General features: G+C 39.3%; 1 protein-coding gene and 1 long non-coding RNA gene across 2 annotated transcripts; both read left to right on the top strand.

Annotated features, from left to right (window-relative positions):
* The first annotated feature begins 361 nt into the window (after positions 1–361).
* Positions 362–2,051, top strand: LOC146709976 (uncharacterized). Its single transcript, XM_085457223.1, has 3 exons — positions 362–599; positions 897–1,373; positions 1,486–2,051. Exons 2-3 carry the CDS (start codon positions 930–932, stop codon positions 2,017–2,019), a joined length of 978 nt encoding a protein of 325 aa, XP_085313349.1. The 5' UTR covers positions 362–599; positions 897–929; the 3' UTR covers positions 2,020–2,051.
* Positions 2,052–15,353: 13,302 nt separating this feature from the next.
* LOC146709975 (uncharacterized) lies at positions 15,354–16,200 on the top strand. Its single transcript, XR_014920506.1, has 2 exons — positions 15,354–15,587; positions 15,662–16,200. It is a non-coding gene; the product is annotated as an uncharacterized LOC146709975 (long non-coding RNA).
* The last annotated feature ends 319 nt before the right edge of the window (positions 16,201–16,519 follow it).

Raw genomic sequence — 16,519 nt, 5'->3', positions numbered from 1 at the left:
GATTTGAATGTGCCTGCTCTTGTTTTGCTCTCTCTAAACCAATTAGCCCCTACACCCTGTTCTTTAATGACCGTTCACCATTAAAACATGGATTGGAGATCTTTGCACAGCACATTTTACGGCTCAAAACAGTTCAGGTGAGGCTGGAGGTGAAAGTAATGAAAGGTATAGGACAGAAAGCCTCACGGGTCCCCTGAGGATTAAGTGAAAAGGTTGCTACACCCAAAGGACCCTTTCTGATTGAAACTAGTTTTAATTTTTAATCACAGTAAATAGCTAAATAGCTTCAAGTTCAGTCAGTAACAACAAGAACACAGAAACCAAAACAACATGGTCTCCATGGTAACACCTGGGTAGTGCTGTCACTATCGCCTGATGATTTTTGAACAGGATTCTCCAAACACAGTGTTTGCAGTGTTTACCTGGATATTTCATTTCTAAACACCATACTGAACCTACAAGCATCTGTCGCTATTTGCTGTGACTCGACGAACGCTTTGGAAAAATATCGACAGCTAAACAAGTGTAACAGCGACTCTTCAGTGTTTCCTGAGCCCAAATGGACCCAACATTTGTGACCCAACATCTGAGAAAATCTGGTAAGCTTTTCTCGTGTGAGCAAGCAAAAGCTTTTTTTGAATTTTTTGCTCAAAATGTGTCTAAAGCTTTCATAATCTTAAGGAAGCAGAGTTCACTTTGGAGTTTAACTTTAATTTTTAATACTTAAACATTTGTAAGCACTTTTAACAAAACTCTGTGAACATTTGTGTTTTTAGAACATCTGTAGGACTCAGTTTTTGCTTCTTCTTGTGTCACCTTAAACTTCTAATGCCACACATCACACTGTGTGATTGATTTTTCTAACTATGGACTACGTGCATGTTTTTATCATTCAGGCATCTTGGCCAGTGCAGACTAGCGCTGCTGATATGAAACAGCAGCAGGAAGCTAACAAGATTGCTGGAAGTGAAACGGTGCAAGAATTAAAAGATGCACTCCATTTTGCCACTCAGGAATTGAAGACTGCAAAGGAGGAAAATGCATCTTTGAAGGAGAAGATTGCCGTCCTTGAAGATGCTCACAAAATGGAAGTGAGTAGCCTCCAAGAAGAGCTCAAACTCAAGGATGAGGCGCTTCAAAGATGTGTGAAGAAAAGAAGAGCTCAAACCAAAGCCTGGGTAGAACTCCTCCATGAATCGACCATAAAAGACATGGAGATAAACACCAGGGAACAACACTGGAGCAGCAAGTGGCAATCAACCGAGAAGAGCCTGAAAGAGGAGAAGAAAAAAGTGGAGGAGCTCCAAATTAAGAACAAGCATCTGATGGAGAACTTACAGGAAAATCTGGACGAATGGAAGAACGTCCTTCAGGTAAGCTGTCTCTGCTATCATTTCACTTTACCATAATGTCATGTTTGGTCCTAACAACTTCTGTTAGACTGAGTCACAGTTCAGTAAAATACATTTTACTCTCTCTACATAGGAGCTTGCACCTGATGCTGACCACCAGGAAGAAACCCTGGAAACAAATTCCCAAGAGGAAAAACTGGAAAACCACGAGGGAGAAGAGGAGGGAACGGACAAACCAAGAAAGGACAAGAAAAAGCAGGAAGAAAAGGAGGAAAAGCAGGAGACAAAAGAGGACATCGAAGAAAACCTTGAGGGAAAAAGTGACGAGAAGATGGAAGATAAAACAGCAACTGAAGATCTGAACCCAAACCTCTGCCTGGTTCCCATCCCTCTCACTCCCTCCGACTCTTGTCCTTTACCTCCTGTCCCTACACCCCAACTCAACCCCTCTACCTCCTCCCTACCTTACCCACCCTCTCGTGCTCTTTCCTACTCTTCACCCAGCTCTTATTCTTTACGCAACACCCTCAGTCTCCACACCTTCCCCCAATCCTCCCAACCTTACTCGATCTCTCGTGCTCCCTCCTACTATTTACCCTTGTTTTCCAAACCTGTGCAGCCCATAAACTCTAATGAAATGTTTCATCTGCTTTTTTGTTCATTTTAAAATAAACATGTGAAATTTCATTAAACTTACAGTCTTTGTTTGGATCATTGTTTTTTTGTTTTTTTTTTACCTATAACACAATATTACACTTTTGTCCAGAAGAGATTTATTTAAAAAAGTATAAGTCTCATTTAAGTGATCAAGAGTCTCCTGTCAAAAAGGTTTAACAGTTTATAAAGGTTAAGTTGACAGTGACAGACTTTATTTTAAAGAGCCCCAAGATAAGAAACATGTAGCAGTTAATGACCACACTTAAAATGGACATTGGCAACAAACTAGTGTGTAACTGGTGAGATCCAGCAAGAAAAAAAGTATTTTCTTTATTAAGACTGTTTATACAATGCATCAACTGTAATGCTATTCTTTAAAATGTATTTTTTTAAGGTTTCTACCAAGTTTTGCTTCAAATTCAAGAAAATATTTGACTGGTAATGCAGCACCAGAGGAAACAACCAGGTTTTTCATTAGTTACAAAATGTAGTTCTCTTGTTACCATACAAAGAAGACACTGCGCCTACCATGACTGTCTTCTACATACTTCCTGCTCATCTTCTGTCTGTACCCTCAGGCAACACAAGCACACAAATGTTTTTCCTTGTTTTATTTAACTGAAAACCCCCGTAGACTCCCTGGAGATGCCACATCAGTCACCTACAGTGGCCCTTAGGGGACAGCAGAAGTCAAAGCTCAAATAAAACAATAAAATGGAAAAAGGGATGAAATGCAACAGATTGTTGCTACAAATGTCAAAGCACTTTACTACTTTTACCTAACATAATAAACACATAAAATATCCTTTTTGCCATTTTTCCCAAGACTAACAATTTTATACTACATTATCTTTGTTGTTCTTAGTTTTTCACTTCTACTATGCTGCACTGGACAAACATTTATATAAGAGGTAAGATTTCTCCTTCCTGATTTCCTTATTGATCAAAGGTTAATGATTAAGCTAGAAGAGAAAACAGGAAAAAAGAAATATCTACAAAAATCTTAGGATAAGTCAACCAGTAATACTCCAAAATCGTTAAGCTTTTCGTTCTTTATGGAGTTAATTTCATGGTTGTCAGACACAGCTGCTCCTACTGAGTGACAGGACCTGTTGGTGCACGCCTGCTTCTGATTGGTCTGACTAGTGCCTGATGTTAAAACATATTATCTATTAGTTTGACTAGATCGAGAACTTCCAAATGTAGTCTCAGTGCATGGCAAGTGTTGCTTGTTTTGCAAAGTAAGACATTAAATCAGAAGAAACGTGGAGGTAATTTGATGGGTTTTTCTCTCCTACCCTCTCCCCTTGTTCTGAGCTGTGGATATTTTTAAACAGAGATGTCATTGGTGGGAAAACACTGACAACTAAAATGATCAGCACCTACAGTCACACAAAAATGATTTACTTTAAAATATCCATTCAGAAAAATATACTTAAAGCGAAATAAAGGTTTGAACTGAAAGAAAGAACAAACCTCTTACAGTCATTCTAACCTCCAAAAACGATACAGACTCAGGTAATAATCAGAGATAACAAGATGATTGCAGTGGCCTCCTACTGCCTCCCTTCCTTCCTGTCTATAATGACCTTTCTTTTACTGAGGCTGCAACAAAGCTTGAAGCTTTTATGTAAGCCTGTCAAAAGGCTTTTGCCCTCATTTTTGTCATTCTCTACATGTCTGCATGCTTTCAGCAGCATATGAATCAGCTGATGTGAGAACAATTATATTTCGAAATTGCAGCTGTTCTAATTTCAACAATATTTCCTTGCCATGCTACGTAATTAATTTCATTTATAATGTTATCCCTGAACATTTGACTACATTTTGTGCAACACATGTGCAAACATGCATTGTAACTTCATTTCACTAGCTGGGCCCACGTCCTCATTTTAGGTTTGACAGCGTTTTAGTAGGTAAAAGTGAATGCTTTGACATGATTTGAGCTGCGGTTTGGGGAAGGCCTCGAAGGGGACTGGCGATGGCTCCCGGGCCTGGCAGATCCCCATGTACTAAATAGAAGTGAAGAAGTTAAAGAATTGAGAACAAGGAGGGAGGGAGGGTGGGGCACGTAAACAAGAATGATCAGCTTGCAGAACTGAGGGAACTTATATTGATGACAGCCGGAAGGAGCGTGTTTGGAGGCGTGGTCCTGCTCCTGAAATTCCGATACATAATCTCCAATATAAAAAAAGAAGTGCACATTGAGATGAACCATTAAATATGGCGTAAATAACCAGGAAGATGTCCATCCATCCATCAACCCATCGATCCACTACAGCTTACTGATACAGGTCACTGAGGCAGCAAAGAAGAGAGGCAAAACTTCCCTCTCCCAAGCTCTTCTGGGATGATACAGATGTGTTCCCAAGGGGTCCGAGAGACAAGATTGTTTGATATAGGCAGCTTACCCTGGTATGTTCTCCTAAAGTAAATGGGTCCTGGGTGATTCAAAAAAGCCCATGAAAATAACATCTAGCCACCAAGGAACCCTGCTTAGAGCAGAAATACAGGCTTGGGGGAAGAGGTCATTGGGAGGCATCAGGGGGCTGCATGAGTCACACTAATGGACTAGTTTTTGAAAACTCTGAATCCTGTCTAACCTGTTACAGACTGTCTTCATTAGCATTACTTATTTTCTAAACATATCACTCTCTAATAGACCTAAACTTGTAGAACAAGTTTACTTAAGGGAAGCGCTGGCATACATGAAAAAGAATGGAATTCTGAGAGAATTGTGGATACATTCGGTAACAAATTGTTTTCTTTTCCTTGGACCAGTGTTGATACTGCATCGCGGAAATAGCCTGTTTGCCAGACTTCTGCCTGGTAGCAAAAAAAAGCCTTTTTTTTTGTGTAACATATGGAGCCATTTTTCACAAAGAATCATAATCTCCCAAGAGATTCATTTAAGTAGAGTAAGAATAAACCAACCAAGAATAAACCAACACAGAGAGACTGAGGAGGAGCTTCTTCCCGCAGGCGATACGGTCTCTCAATCACACCACCACACAGTACTGACCCACACATATAGTTCTTACACACACACTGGACATTCTGGACATTGTTTTCACTTCATCACTTAAATCACTTTAAGCATATTTGCACTGCACAAGACATAATGTGGATTGCACAACACTGGTCACTACATTCTTCATTTCCAGTTAATACTTGTACAGCTGCTGTTATTGTGTGTATATATATATTTATTTATTTATATTTCTTCATACATTCTTATATAGTTCTATACTGTATATTGTGTATTTTGTTGTACAGTTATTTTATTTTCAACTTTAATTTATATATTTATCTTTATCTTATTCTTCCCAGTTAAATTTACCCTTCATTCTAATTTGTGTTGTACAGTTATTTCATTTTTAACCTTAATTTTTTTATATATATTTTATTCCTTCCTAGTTAAATTGACCCTTTTTAATTTTTCATATTTATTTCCTATCTTATTCATAGCCTTTTCCTTTTTTTTCTTTAGGTCACGAGCAGTTGTCTAAGCATTTCACTGCATATCGTACTGTGTATGACTGTGTATGTGACAAATAAAATTTGAATTTGAATTTGAATTTAAAAGCCTGACAAACAGGTCTTCTTCTTTTAGATGCATCCATTAGGGGTTGCCTCAGCGAATCATCTACCTCCCTCTCACCCTATCCCTAACATCCTCTTCTGTCACACCAACCATCTGCATATCCTCCTTCACAACATCCATAAATCTTCTCTGTGGCCAATCACTTTCCCCCCTGCTCAGCAGCTCAATATTCAATATCCTTTGCACAACATCTCCACTTTTCTTCTTCTGCACATGTCTAAACCCTGCACCTCTAACTTGAAGTTGAACTTCTTCAAGCCATTTCAACCTGAGCTCTCACTCTGATTCACTCATTTCTAATCTTGTCCATTGTGGTCACTCCCTGTAAAAACCCTTTTTGCAGCTCTGCCACCTCCAGCTTGGCCTTCTGTCTCCTTGTCAGTGCGACTGTCACCATACCTTACATCACAGAAGGTCTCACTACCTTATTTCATCTCCACCCACTCCACCCCACCTGGACTTTCTTCTTCAATTCTCTTGTGCCATGTGTCCATTGCTTTGGATGGTTGATCTCAGGTATTTAAACTCATGTGGATGTGGATTGCACAACACTGGATATTATATTTCTTCATTTCCAGTTAATACTTGTACAGCTGCTGTTATTGTGTATATATATATTTATATTTCTTCATACATTCTTATATAGTTCTATACTGTATATTGTGTATTTTGTTGTACAGTTATTTTATTTTCAACTTTAATTTATATATTTATCTTATTCTTTCCCAGTTAAATTTGCCCTTCATTCTAATTTGTGTTGTACAGTTATTTCATTTTTAACCTTAATTTTTATATTTTATTTTATTTTATTCCTTCCTAGTTAAATTTACCCTTTTTAATTTTCATATTTATTTCCTATCTTATAACCTTTTCTTTTTTCTTTAGGTCACGAGCAGTTGTCTAAGCATTTCACTGCATATCGTACTGTGTATGACTGTGTATGTGACAAATAAAATTGGAATTTGAATTTGAATTTGAATTCATGTACTCTCTACTTTTTGAATCTACACATTTCCCCTTGCCTCCCTCTCATTCACACACATCTATTATGTCGTGCTTCTACTGGCCTTTTTTGCCTTTTCTCTCCAAAGCATACCTCCACATTTCTAGGCTTTCTTCTACCTTCTACCTCAGCTCTACTCTCACTGCAGATTACGACATCATCTGCAAACATAATAATCCACGAAGACTCCTGCTTGACCTCATCTGTCAACCCAGTCATTACCACTGCAAGCAAGAAAGGGCTCAGAGCAGATCCCTGATGTTGTCCCACGCCTACCTTGAACCCATCTGTTACTCCTAACTCACCTCTGTCATGGTGTCCTCATTCATGTCCTGCACCACCACCGTTCTTCTCCTTCCATGTCTTTCTGCAGATCCACAAAAACACAGTCAAACTCCTTCTGACCTTTGCTATACTTTTCCACCAATTGCTTTTCCAGCATGATACCATTTTGCACCTCTTCTTGACTCAGCTTCAGCAAGTTTTTCCAAAGCTTCATAGTATGTCTCATTAACTTTATCCCTCTGTAGTTTCTACAGCTCTGCAAATTGCCTTTGTTCTTTAAAAGCATGTATCTCATGTAAAAAGTTCATTATTGTTCAAATAATTTCCAAAACAGGCGTAACACAAGTAATTCAAAATGCAATATGGAAGTGCAATAATTACAATTTCTGTTAATATTTCTTGAAATAGTAAAAAGTACTTGTTACACATGAAAAGCGTAACAAGTACTTTAGTAAAAAGTAGCCATGATCTACAATCAAGACTCCAAAGCCTGACTCCTCTCTCGCCTCCACATACTTGCTCAATCACAGTGTGACATGAATGTTGGACTGTTGGTTTCGGAAACTCACAGCAAACACCACAACAATGGAGCGATGGAAAGGTGTGGAGGAAGGGGCTTGCGACACTATCCAACCATCTGTGATACAGTGTGGAAAGACCACAAACCCTCAGACTTTAGTGTTGTTTTGTCTCTGATCGTCTTTGCAGCTTTTGGGAGGTTTGCAATTTGAAGACATTTTTAAATTAACCATCAGCCCTTTGCTGTGAAGTGTCGGTTGTCTAATTTTGGACTGAGAGGAAAACATAGTAATATTTAGAGAAAACAGGAACACATCATAGAGACCCCCAGACCACAAAACACACATAAAAATACCACCTTCACAACTTTTATTGTAAAACCTGATGCGCTGATGGGAAATCAAATACAGAACTGAAAGTGGGCTTGCAGTGTGTGCATGTGTGTGAGGAAGTTTGCAGTGGGCTGGGTGAGTAAACACTAACGGATGGGGAGGTGGAAGATGTGTGATTGCTAACGGTTCTTTCACACTTAAAGTAGCAACAGCGGTTTCTTCATTCATGTCAATGAGATCATTGTGGGGCATCACCAGATACTGCAGAGAAGAAAGGGATTATCCAGACCTTTTACTGCAATACAAGCTCATTTACTGCAGACAGCAGCTAGTCACACCACAACCCTGTAAATTCAGTTTACAGTAACATGTCGTACATTGAACAACATTAAAGACTTCCTTCTTAGACAGTGTATTGCCAAAACTAGAAATATTCTGTCTCAATAATGCTGAAAAACTAGTCCATGCATTTATTTATTATCTGGTGTCTTAAAAGATCACAGAGAAGCCTTCCGATGACGCTCAGTGCTGGAGAATTCTTTAAAGCATGGTCTTTAAATAAACATCCCACCAAATTCCTGGACATCCCGGATGTTAGTTTTTTTCTAGAGGTGTTTGTGAGCCCACGCTATGATTTCCATGACAGAATCAATTCAATTCAATTTTAATTCAGTTTTTATTTATATAGCTTACTACTGTAAGGTAAAGATCCTGCAATCATGCAGGGAAAATCCTAACAATCAAAACAATCAAACAGCCCTCTTTGAGCAAACACTTGGCAACAGTGGGAAGGAAAAACCCCCTTTTAGGAATAAACCTTCAGCAGAATCAGGCTCAGGGAGGGACAGCCATCTGCAAGGACAAAAGATTCACTGTAGAAAAGAGCAACAGATTAATAATAACTAATGATTAAATGCAGAGTGTTGAGTAAGCACATAGTGAGTGAAAAAGGTGCATTATGGCCTCCAGCAGCCTAAGATAAGATAAGATAAGATAAAACCTAGACCTAACCTAGCCTAGCCTAGCGTAACTAGGCTCCAGGCTGGAGAAACTGATCAGGAAGGCTAGCTCTGTGGTCGGCATGAAGCTGGACACTCTGGTGACAGTGGCAGAGAAAAGGACATTAAAGAAACTGATGGACATTATGAACAATGCTGGGCATCCTCTGCACACGGCCATAAACAATCAGAAGAGTCTGTTCAGTGACAGGTTGCTTCTCCCCAAGACAAGAACTAACAGACTTAAAAACTCCTTTGTCCCACACGCCATCAGACTGTTTAACTCCTCTCTGGAGGGGAGAGGGAGGGGAAACAGGAGGACAAAGGAGGGGGGAACAACTAAGCTGTAGTGCCTCTTCACCTCACTGTACAATACCTTGTGCAATACTTTTTGTAAATAGTCAAAAGTGGAATAGACTCAATACTTGAAATGTGCAATTCACTTGTATTTTTATTTTTTATTCCTATTTATTCTATTTATCCCCTTTGTATATTTTATTTATATTTGTCTCTGTATTTATATATATGTGTGTGTGTGTGTGTGTGTGTGTGTGTGTGTGTGTGTGTGTGTGTGTGTGTGTGTGTGTGTATATAACAATTCTGTAACTGTAACTTCGGTCGTTGCTGTGCTTTTTTTGGAAGTCGAATTTCCCAGAGGAACCCACCCGAGGGATTAATAAAGTTCTATCTTATCTTATCTTATCTTATCTTAACTAAGGGCCCTAGCTACAAGCGTTGTTAAAAAGGAAAGTTTTAAGCCTTGAAAGTAGAGAGGGTGTCTGTTTCCTGAATCCAAACTGGAGCTGGTTTCACAAAAGAGAGGTCTGAAAGCTGAAGACTCTGTCTCCTAATCTACTTCTAAATATCATAGGAATCACAAGCAAACCAGCAGTTTTAGAGTGAAGTACTCTATTGGGGGTGCTATGAGGTCTTTAGCCCTAAATATTCTATTATTCTATATTATACTTGTATATGCATAAAAGGACTATTTCTAACAAATTCTGCCTCTCTAAGATGCTCTTTTTGCATCCAGTCATGTTACTGATCCATTGCCAATTAAAATACCGTTTACTTTTCCAGCCTTTATTTTGTTCCGATCCCAACTTTTTGTGCAAATGTTCCTGAAAGGGACCATTTCCTGCTGTGTGCTACATGTGAAAAATGACAGCTCTTAAAAATCCTGACCTGATTCTCACTAAACTGTCCAAAGTGCATGTGTGAAAACAGTCTGTGTGTATTTAACCCCCCTCCAAATCAGCCAGCTTTTCTTTGCTCGTCTCCACTAGAAGATGAAAGGCATTTGTTGAATATCAAACAACCTGACACTTGACCAGACTAACACAACTACCTCCTCCTCCTCCTCTTTTTCACCTCAGTCACATTCCTAGAGAGACATTTAACCCCACTCCATCTACAGATGGTGTGAATCTGTAAAATTAAGCTGTAAACCTTAGTGATGATCCAGGGAAGTGTCCTGATGAGGATAGCAGTAATACCATAATCAATTTCATTTTCTTACTGTTTGCAAATAGTAGGATCTATAGTTATAATTTAACTTTTTTTAAAAATGTTTTATTGGAGGTGAGTGTCCCTCTGCCCGTTAAAGTCTATACTTATAAACCTATGTGATATTTTTTTTCCAGAGTACCTATCTGGAATGGTTTGTCTGTTGTTAGGCAACTTCACACAATGTCCTGTTTGATTCTCTTGCACACAGAGAAAATTTTAACTCCATTTGGAAATTGACCTCACCAATTCATTACGGTTAGTAAGGTATGCCGTGATTAGATCACCATGGTAAATTATACAGAAGACATATCCTTGGCTGGAGCAAAATATATTAATAGTTTCTACCTATTTTTTTTTTTTTTTACTAATTCTTTTAATTACAATATGTAACTACAGTATATAGACCAAATTCTGTGGTCTTACCTCAGGAAAAACATTAAAGGGAGTCTAAGTTGTGCAGTCAATGTAAAATCAGCACAGGAATTTGCACATAGTCAGCTGGAACTCAGTCTACTTTGTGCAGAAGAGTGAAATGATGCATTGAAATGCCCCTTCTTAATATGTACTCATGCAATACCTGAAGCAGTGTTATCAAAGACAACTCATAACCACTGTTATGATACCCATTATCTTTCACTGGTCTTTTAGGTTTTATCAAGCCAACTAGGTGTTTTTATCAAAACACCTAGCTATGATGGGGTTTTTTATCCCTCAGATAAATTCAGCTTCCGCTTTGGCAAAAACTTGTGAAAAATGGTGACACTGCTCTTAATCTGTAGTTTCGTATATAAAAATTTGGCATTAGCTGGACTATGATAGCATTTTGTTGTTAGCATCCTCCAGTTAGCATGCTTCTCTTACTGTATGTCAGATACCAAAATGGCTCCAGTTCACCTTCAGACAGCAGCAGTCCATCTTCAGCAGTCTGAAAGGTGACAGATGACCGCACAGCTGCGGCACACACACACACACACACACACACACACACACACACACACACACACACACACACACACACACACAGCTGCAGACATTGAATCAATGTTTCATGCTGAAACTGTCTGCAGATATTAAGATATATGTAAAACTGATAGATGCAAACAAATACTGACATGTCAGGACAGAATCAATGGATAATTGGATGGATGTTGGTTTGGCAGAATGTGATTTGTGAAGGAGAAGCAGAGGACAGGTGAGGGATCGTGTGTGATGGCGTGTTTGCACACAGTGTGACAACAGGTGTGTGTATGTGTTGAGTCAATCATCGCACATGCACACAGTGGGATCCTTTTTGCTTGACAGCAAGACGAATGAATGCGACAGATGCAGCCATAACTTTTACTTACAAAACACTGAGTGTGGATATAAGACACAAAGAAAGAAAGAAAGAAAGAAAGAAAGAAAGAAAGAAAGAAAAAAAGAAAGAAAGAAAGAAAGAAAGAAAGAAAGTTCGGGAGAGCAGAAGAGGTAATGAATGAATGGCTGGAGACAGGAAGAGAATGAGAAAAGATAAGATCAGTTTTTTGGTGAATGGGAGGAAAGGCATAGGCTTGCTTTTCAGGCACAAAAAAAGAAAAGTGAAAACAGTTTATGGCTTGATAAAGGCTCAGAGGCATACTTGGAGGAATTAAATTAAAAAAACAACAAAAATGGACACATCAGTTCTAAATCATGATTGTACCTCTGAATACTATCACTGCATAAAAGTTACATACATTTGTGAGATTTTGAGGATTACATGAATAGCATTTGAAGCACTCCACTGCACCAGCTTTAAAATATCCTGAGACACCAGAACAATTAGACTATCTGAGAAGCACTGCATGTAATGTTTTTACATCTCCTGTCTTTCTGCTCAGATCTCAGCGTTTAAAAAGCAATTACAGCAATTTTTTTTAGATCAAAACTTGTAAGTGCAGGAGGAAAACCAGAATTTGGATTACCCTGAATACACTGAGTCATGTAAGCTACAACTTTGTAGAAAAAAAGCTGAAAACTTAAGAGTAAGAAAGAAAAATCAAAACTATGCCTTTAGTCTATCAAAAAACTGCAGATATAAATATGTTTATCATTTTACAGACACTTAGTTTCGCCCCCAAAAGATGAAACACTGAGCTGGCGTTTCAAGATTTATAAACTCTGGAGCAAGTTTTCTAAATGCAGAGTTTTTGGATGAGAAATATGTCATTTTATTTATGACTGAGAGCTAGAGAAAAACATTTCTTTTTACAGTTAACTGACTTACTTAATTTGCTTGCTAATGAGGACCTTCTCTTGCTGTACTGTAGCAACCAGTGGCTCACGCACACACAAATCTCAAGCCAGAGGAATACCATGCACAAGCACAAGAGCTTGCCCTCTATCATACTGCAGGCAGAGGTGGAGGGACTCATTTACACTCATTTAAAGCTATGTTTCTGTGTGCTGATGTTTGGACTGCATCATTAACAACAACATGGAAGAAAATATAATTTTTAGAATTTCAATAATCAAGCTGGATAAATATTTAATCTAGTGTGAACACAGTGTTTATCTTAAGATACTTCATTTTTTGGACTTAGGTCAGCCTTAGGGGGTCCAGGGATGGAGAACCAAGAGATTTGGGGGTGAAAGGGTGAGTAAGGTGTTGAGGGGATGGGAGGAGGGTCACCGGCTAATGATCTTAAATCCTTGACAGGTCAAATGTTTTCATGAGGATCCACTTCCAGGACACAATGGAGTCCTGTTCTTCCTCCGAACTGAAGCAGTCTATTCATTTACAGAGCACTGACCTTTGACCCTCCCCTCCCCCTCCCCAAAAATCTCCTGTGGAGAAGCAGTTTCTGCTTCTGACTTTAATACATGATTGTTGTGGGAATTTTCCATTTAATGTTATGCTGCTTTTGTACAGCTCATCACACCAATGTGTGGAAAACTTTATGATCATAGGAGAAAGAGGCCTTTGTGGAAAGGGAACCTCATCAGCCATTCCAACACATTTTCCTTTCAAGTCCAATGATCCAGGCTCTCCTGACTGCCTAAACTAGAGATTTTAAATCTCTCTAATAAACAGAGATAAATGTTTTATTAATGATCATAGACTGACAGCTACTACTTTATATTTCTGTTTAATGTAAAAATATCTACTGGTGTATATAAAACTTTCTTAATATTTGATTTACAGTTTCCTTGTTTTCTTTTTAAGTTTGGGTTAAATGATTAATGACATCCAGTAAAAAAAAGTCACTATTAATAAGCTCATGAAATCCTCCATCCTACAACATGAATAAAAAAAACAGTTTAACATTTACAGAAATCTTTGAGCGTTGTCGCTCAGCTGATACAGTTTTACAATCTAGATGGCAAAAATCTGTGTGTCTGGAGGCCATCTACCCCCTAGCGTCTTATTTCCATGGAGCATTTCACTTCACAGTCTGATATCTTCCCATTTTACGCTTTCCATGTATGGAAGTTAATATTCTTTTCACTAAAATGGAATTTGTTTTGCAGTCATATCTCTACCAGCCAGTGGGCAGAGCCCAACTCAATACATCTAAGCAGCTGACAGCAGAAAGGAAGTTACCACTCATAACCAACAGTGTGGCAATAATGTAGCACAATGCTGATTTTTATTTTTCATATAAATCAAACATGTTATTTTTCTGAAATGCACAAACACAAAACCCATGTGAGGCAGATCTTGATGCAGGTGAAAGCTGATAGATTCACTAAAAACATCTAAAAATCAGTTGGAGTTTGACTCTACTTTCACTTTCTGTTTTTTGTTTTATTATCTCTAAACGTTTACCACAGTTAATCTACTTGTTCTAGCATACAGAATGTTACCTACATATGAGAAGTTACTAGCAGTGACAAGGTAAGTTTCCCTGTTTTGGCTGCACACCAAGCTTTTATTTTCCTGGGAGATTTTCTGACCAATTACATTAAGTGCCATTAATCTATAGCCACTGCATCATGAAATCAACATTTACAGCATACTGGTGTAGTAAAGCAATTGATTTGACCGTGGCTAAATTTATATATATATAGAGAGAAAAAAATGCTTTTCCTGCACCACCCCCACATACTTCTCTGTCACTCCTGACTTCCTTATGCAGTACCACAGTTTCTCTCTTAACACCCTATCATACGTTTTCTCAGCAAAGACAGTGAAACTCCTTCTGACCTTCACTACACGTTTCATCTTTGCTTCTTAAAGCAAAGATCGCACTTTCTTAGCATGAAGCAGTACTGCTGCTTATTGATCATTACCTATTTTCTATAACCTAGCCTTAACAACTCTTTCCCACAGGTTCATGGTATGGCTCATCAACTTTATCCCTCTGTAGTTACTACAGCTCTGCACATCACCTTTGAAAATTAGTCCCAGTACACTTCGCCATTCCTCGGCATCCTCTCATGCTTGAAGACTGTCCAAGAAAGTCCACTGCCCTCTCTCCTCGACACGTCCACAGCTATGTCATTTGATCCAATCCCCTTTCCATTGTCCATCCTTTCAAACAGCTGTCCTTCCTACTTCCCAATCCTCTCCACTTCCTGCACGATCGTTGCTCAAGAGTTGGCAGTTTGTCTTGTAATCGGAAGGTTCGAGCCCCGGCTCCGACAGTCTCGGTCGTTGTGTCCTTGGGCAAGACACTTCACCCGTTGCCTACTGGTGGTGGTCAGAGGGCCCGATGGCGCCAGTGTCCGGCAGCCTCGCCTCTGTCAGTGCGCCCCAGGGCGGCTGTGGTTACAATGTAGCTTGCCATCACCAGTGTGTGAATGGGTGAATGAATGTAGTGTAAAGCGCTTTGGCGTCCTTAGGGACTAAGTGAAGTGCTATACAAATGCAGGCTATTTACCATTTTACCATTACTAACCTGTCTCTCTCATTTCCTTCATTCATTAGCTCCTCAAAATACTCCCTCAATTCTCACCACACTTCCTTTACTTGATCTCACTGTCTACTTAACTGGGCATGTGTCTCCTTCTTTAGTGTCAAACTTCACACACAACTCAATAAGTATTTTCCTTTTCTTTTGCTACCTCTCTTTGCTGTACACTTAGCCTCCTACCTATACCTCGTTTTCTCTGCCAACTGTGGCAGGATGAATGTTATCCCGCGGTCCAACCCACTTTCAGCCTGGCCCATTAGGGGGCGCTGGTATAAATAGTGGCCATTTGAGTGTCTCTGCATTGCTTGCCTGTGATCTCCTTTTTGGTCACCTGACTTCCTCGGTGTGGTAGAGATCGTTTGTGGGTTACTCTAAAGTCTCCATCGCAGCTGGTCGTAGCTATAGAAGCCTCCTCTGAGCTATTCTGCTTACATTCTATGACCCGGCTTACTTGGTACGTAATCAACTTTTGTTACGCTCTCTGCCTTCTATTGTTCTTTTATAGTAATTATTTATTATGTTTCGCAGGAAGTGTGGGCCTTAGTTTTGCGCCAAGCTACGTGAACTGAAGTGCTGCTGTTTTGCCTTGCTGTGCTTTTACCGTCTGTTCCCGTTGTGAGAATTCTTTCCCTGCTGCTGTCAGCTTTTACAGTGGACGTCGGCGTGGACAACGGCCATATGCATGCCGGTTATCGGAGTCAGCTGGCGTGCATATTGATTGACTGTTAACTTATCGTCGTGTGGACGGCAAGTTGGAGCAGTACGGCGATTCCGTTTGCTCCAGATTTTAGAGTTTTATTCAGATTGTATGTTGTTTTATTGCTTTTTGATTTGTAGTTTGGATTCTCTGTTACACCACTGGTGGGAGGCCCTTTTTCTAGCTGTAGATCACCAGTGTGGTCCTGCAGTTGGGTTATCCCCCGGTGCTACACATTAGTTTGTTGTAATATATTAACATTTTCTTTGTTTCTTTTATTCAGATGCGGAGTGCCGACGTGGAGGAGACTAGGGTGCCTTGGTGGTGGGATCCCTTGAGTGTACACACCTGCCTTGTTTAGTTTATTAGTGTGAGTGTGTGTGATAGTCTGTTGCACTGGTGTTTTGGGTGTGTTTTCTTTCTTTAGTTTGTGTGTGGCATCCCTGCCCCTCCACTGGTAAGCCTCAGCTCTGAATACCTTTTTAAGCATATTTGTACTTGAATATTTATGATTGTGCTTTTATATGGTGTTTTAAATAATTATTAATAAATTGTGAATTTGTTGATCATTGAACCTCGTCTCTGGACTGAGTATAGCGAACCTAAGTGCCTTTCTGGTGATTTAGTGTTACTTTCAGTATTCTCTGGGTGAAATTCCCAGGGTGGCGTTGTCTTTTTAAAACTGCAAA

This window comes from Copadichromis virginalis, linkage group LG5, assembly GCF_057382275.1.
Source record: "Copadichromis virginalis isolate Kocher_CV1m ecotype Utaka linkage group LG5, C_Virginalis_male_GT1.1, whole genome shotgun sequence".
In the NCBI taxonomy this organism is placed as follows: Eukaryota; Metazoa; Chordata; class Actinopteri; order Cichliformes; family Cichlidae; genus Copadichromis; species Copadichromis virginalis.
This window is presented reverse-complemented; position numbering and strand designations above follow the sequence as displayed.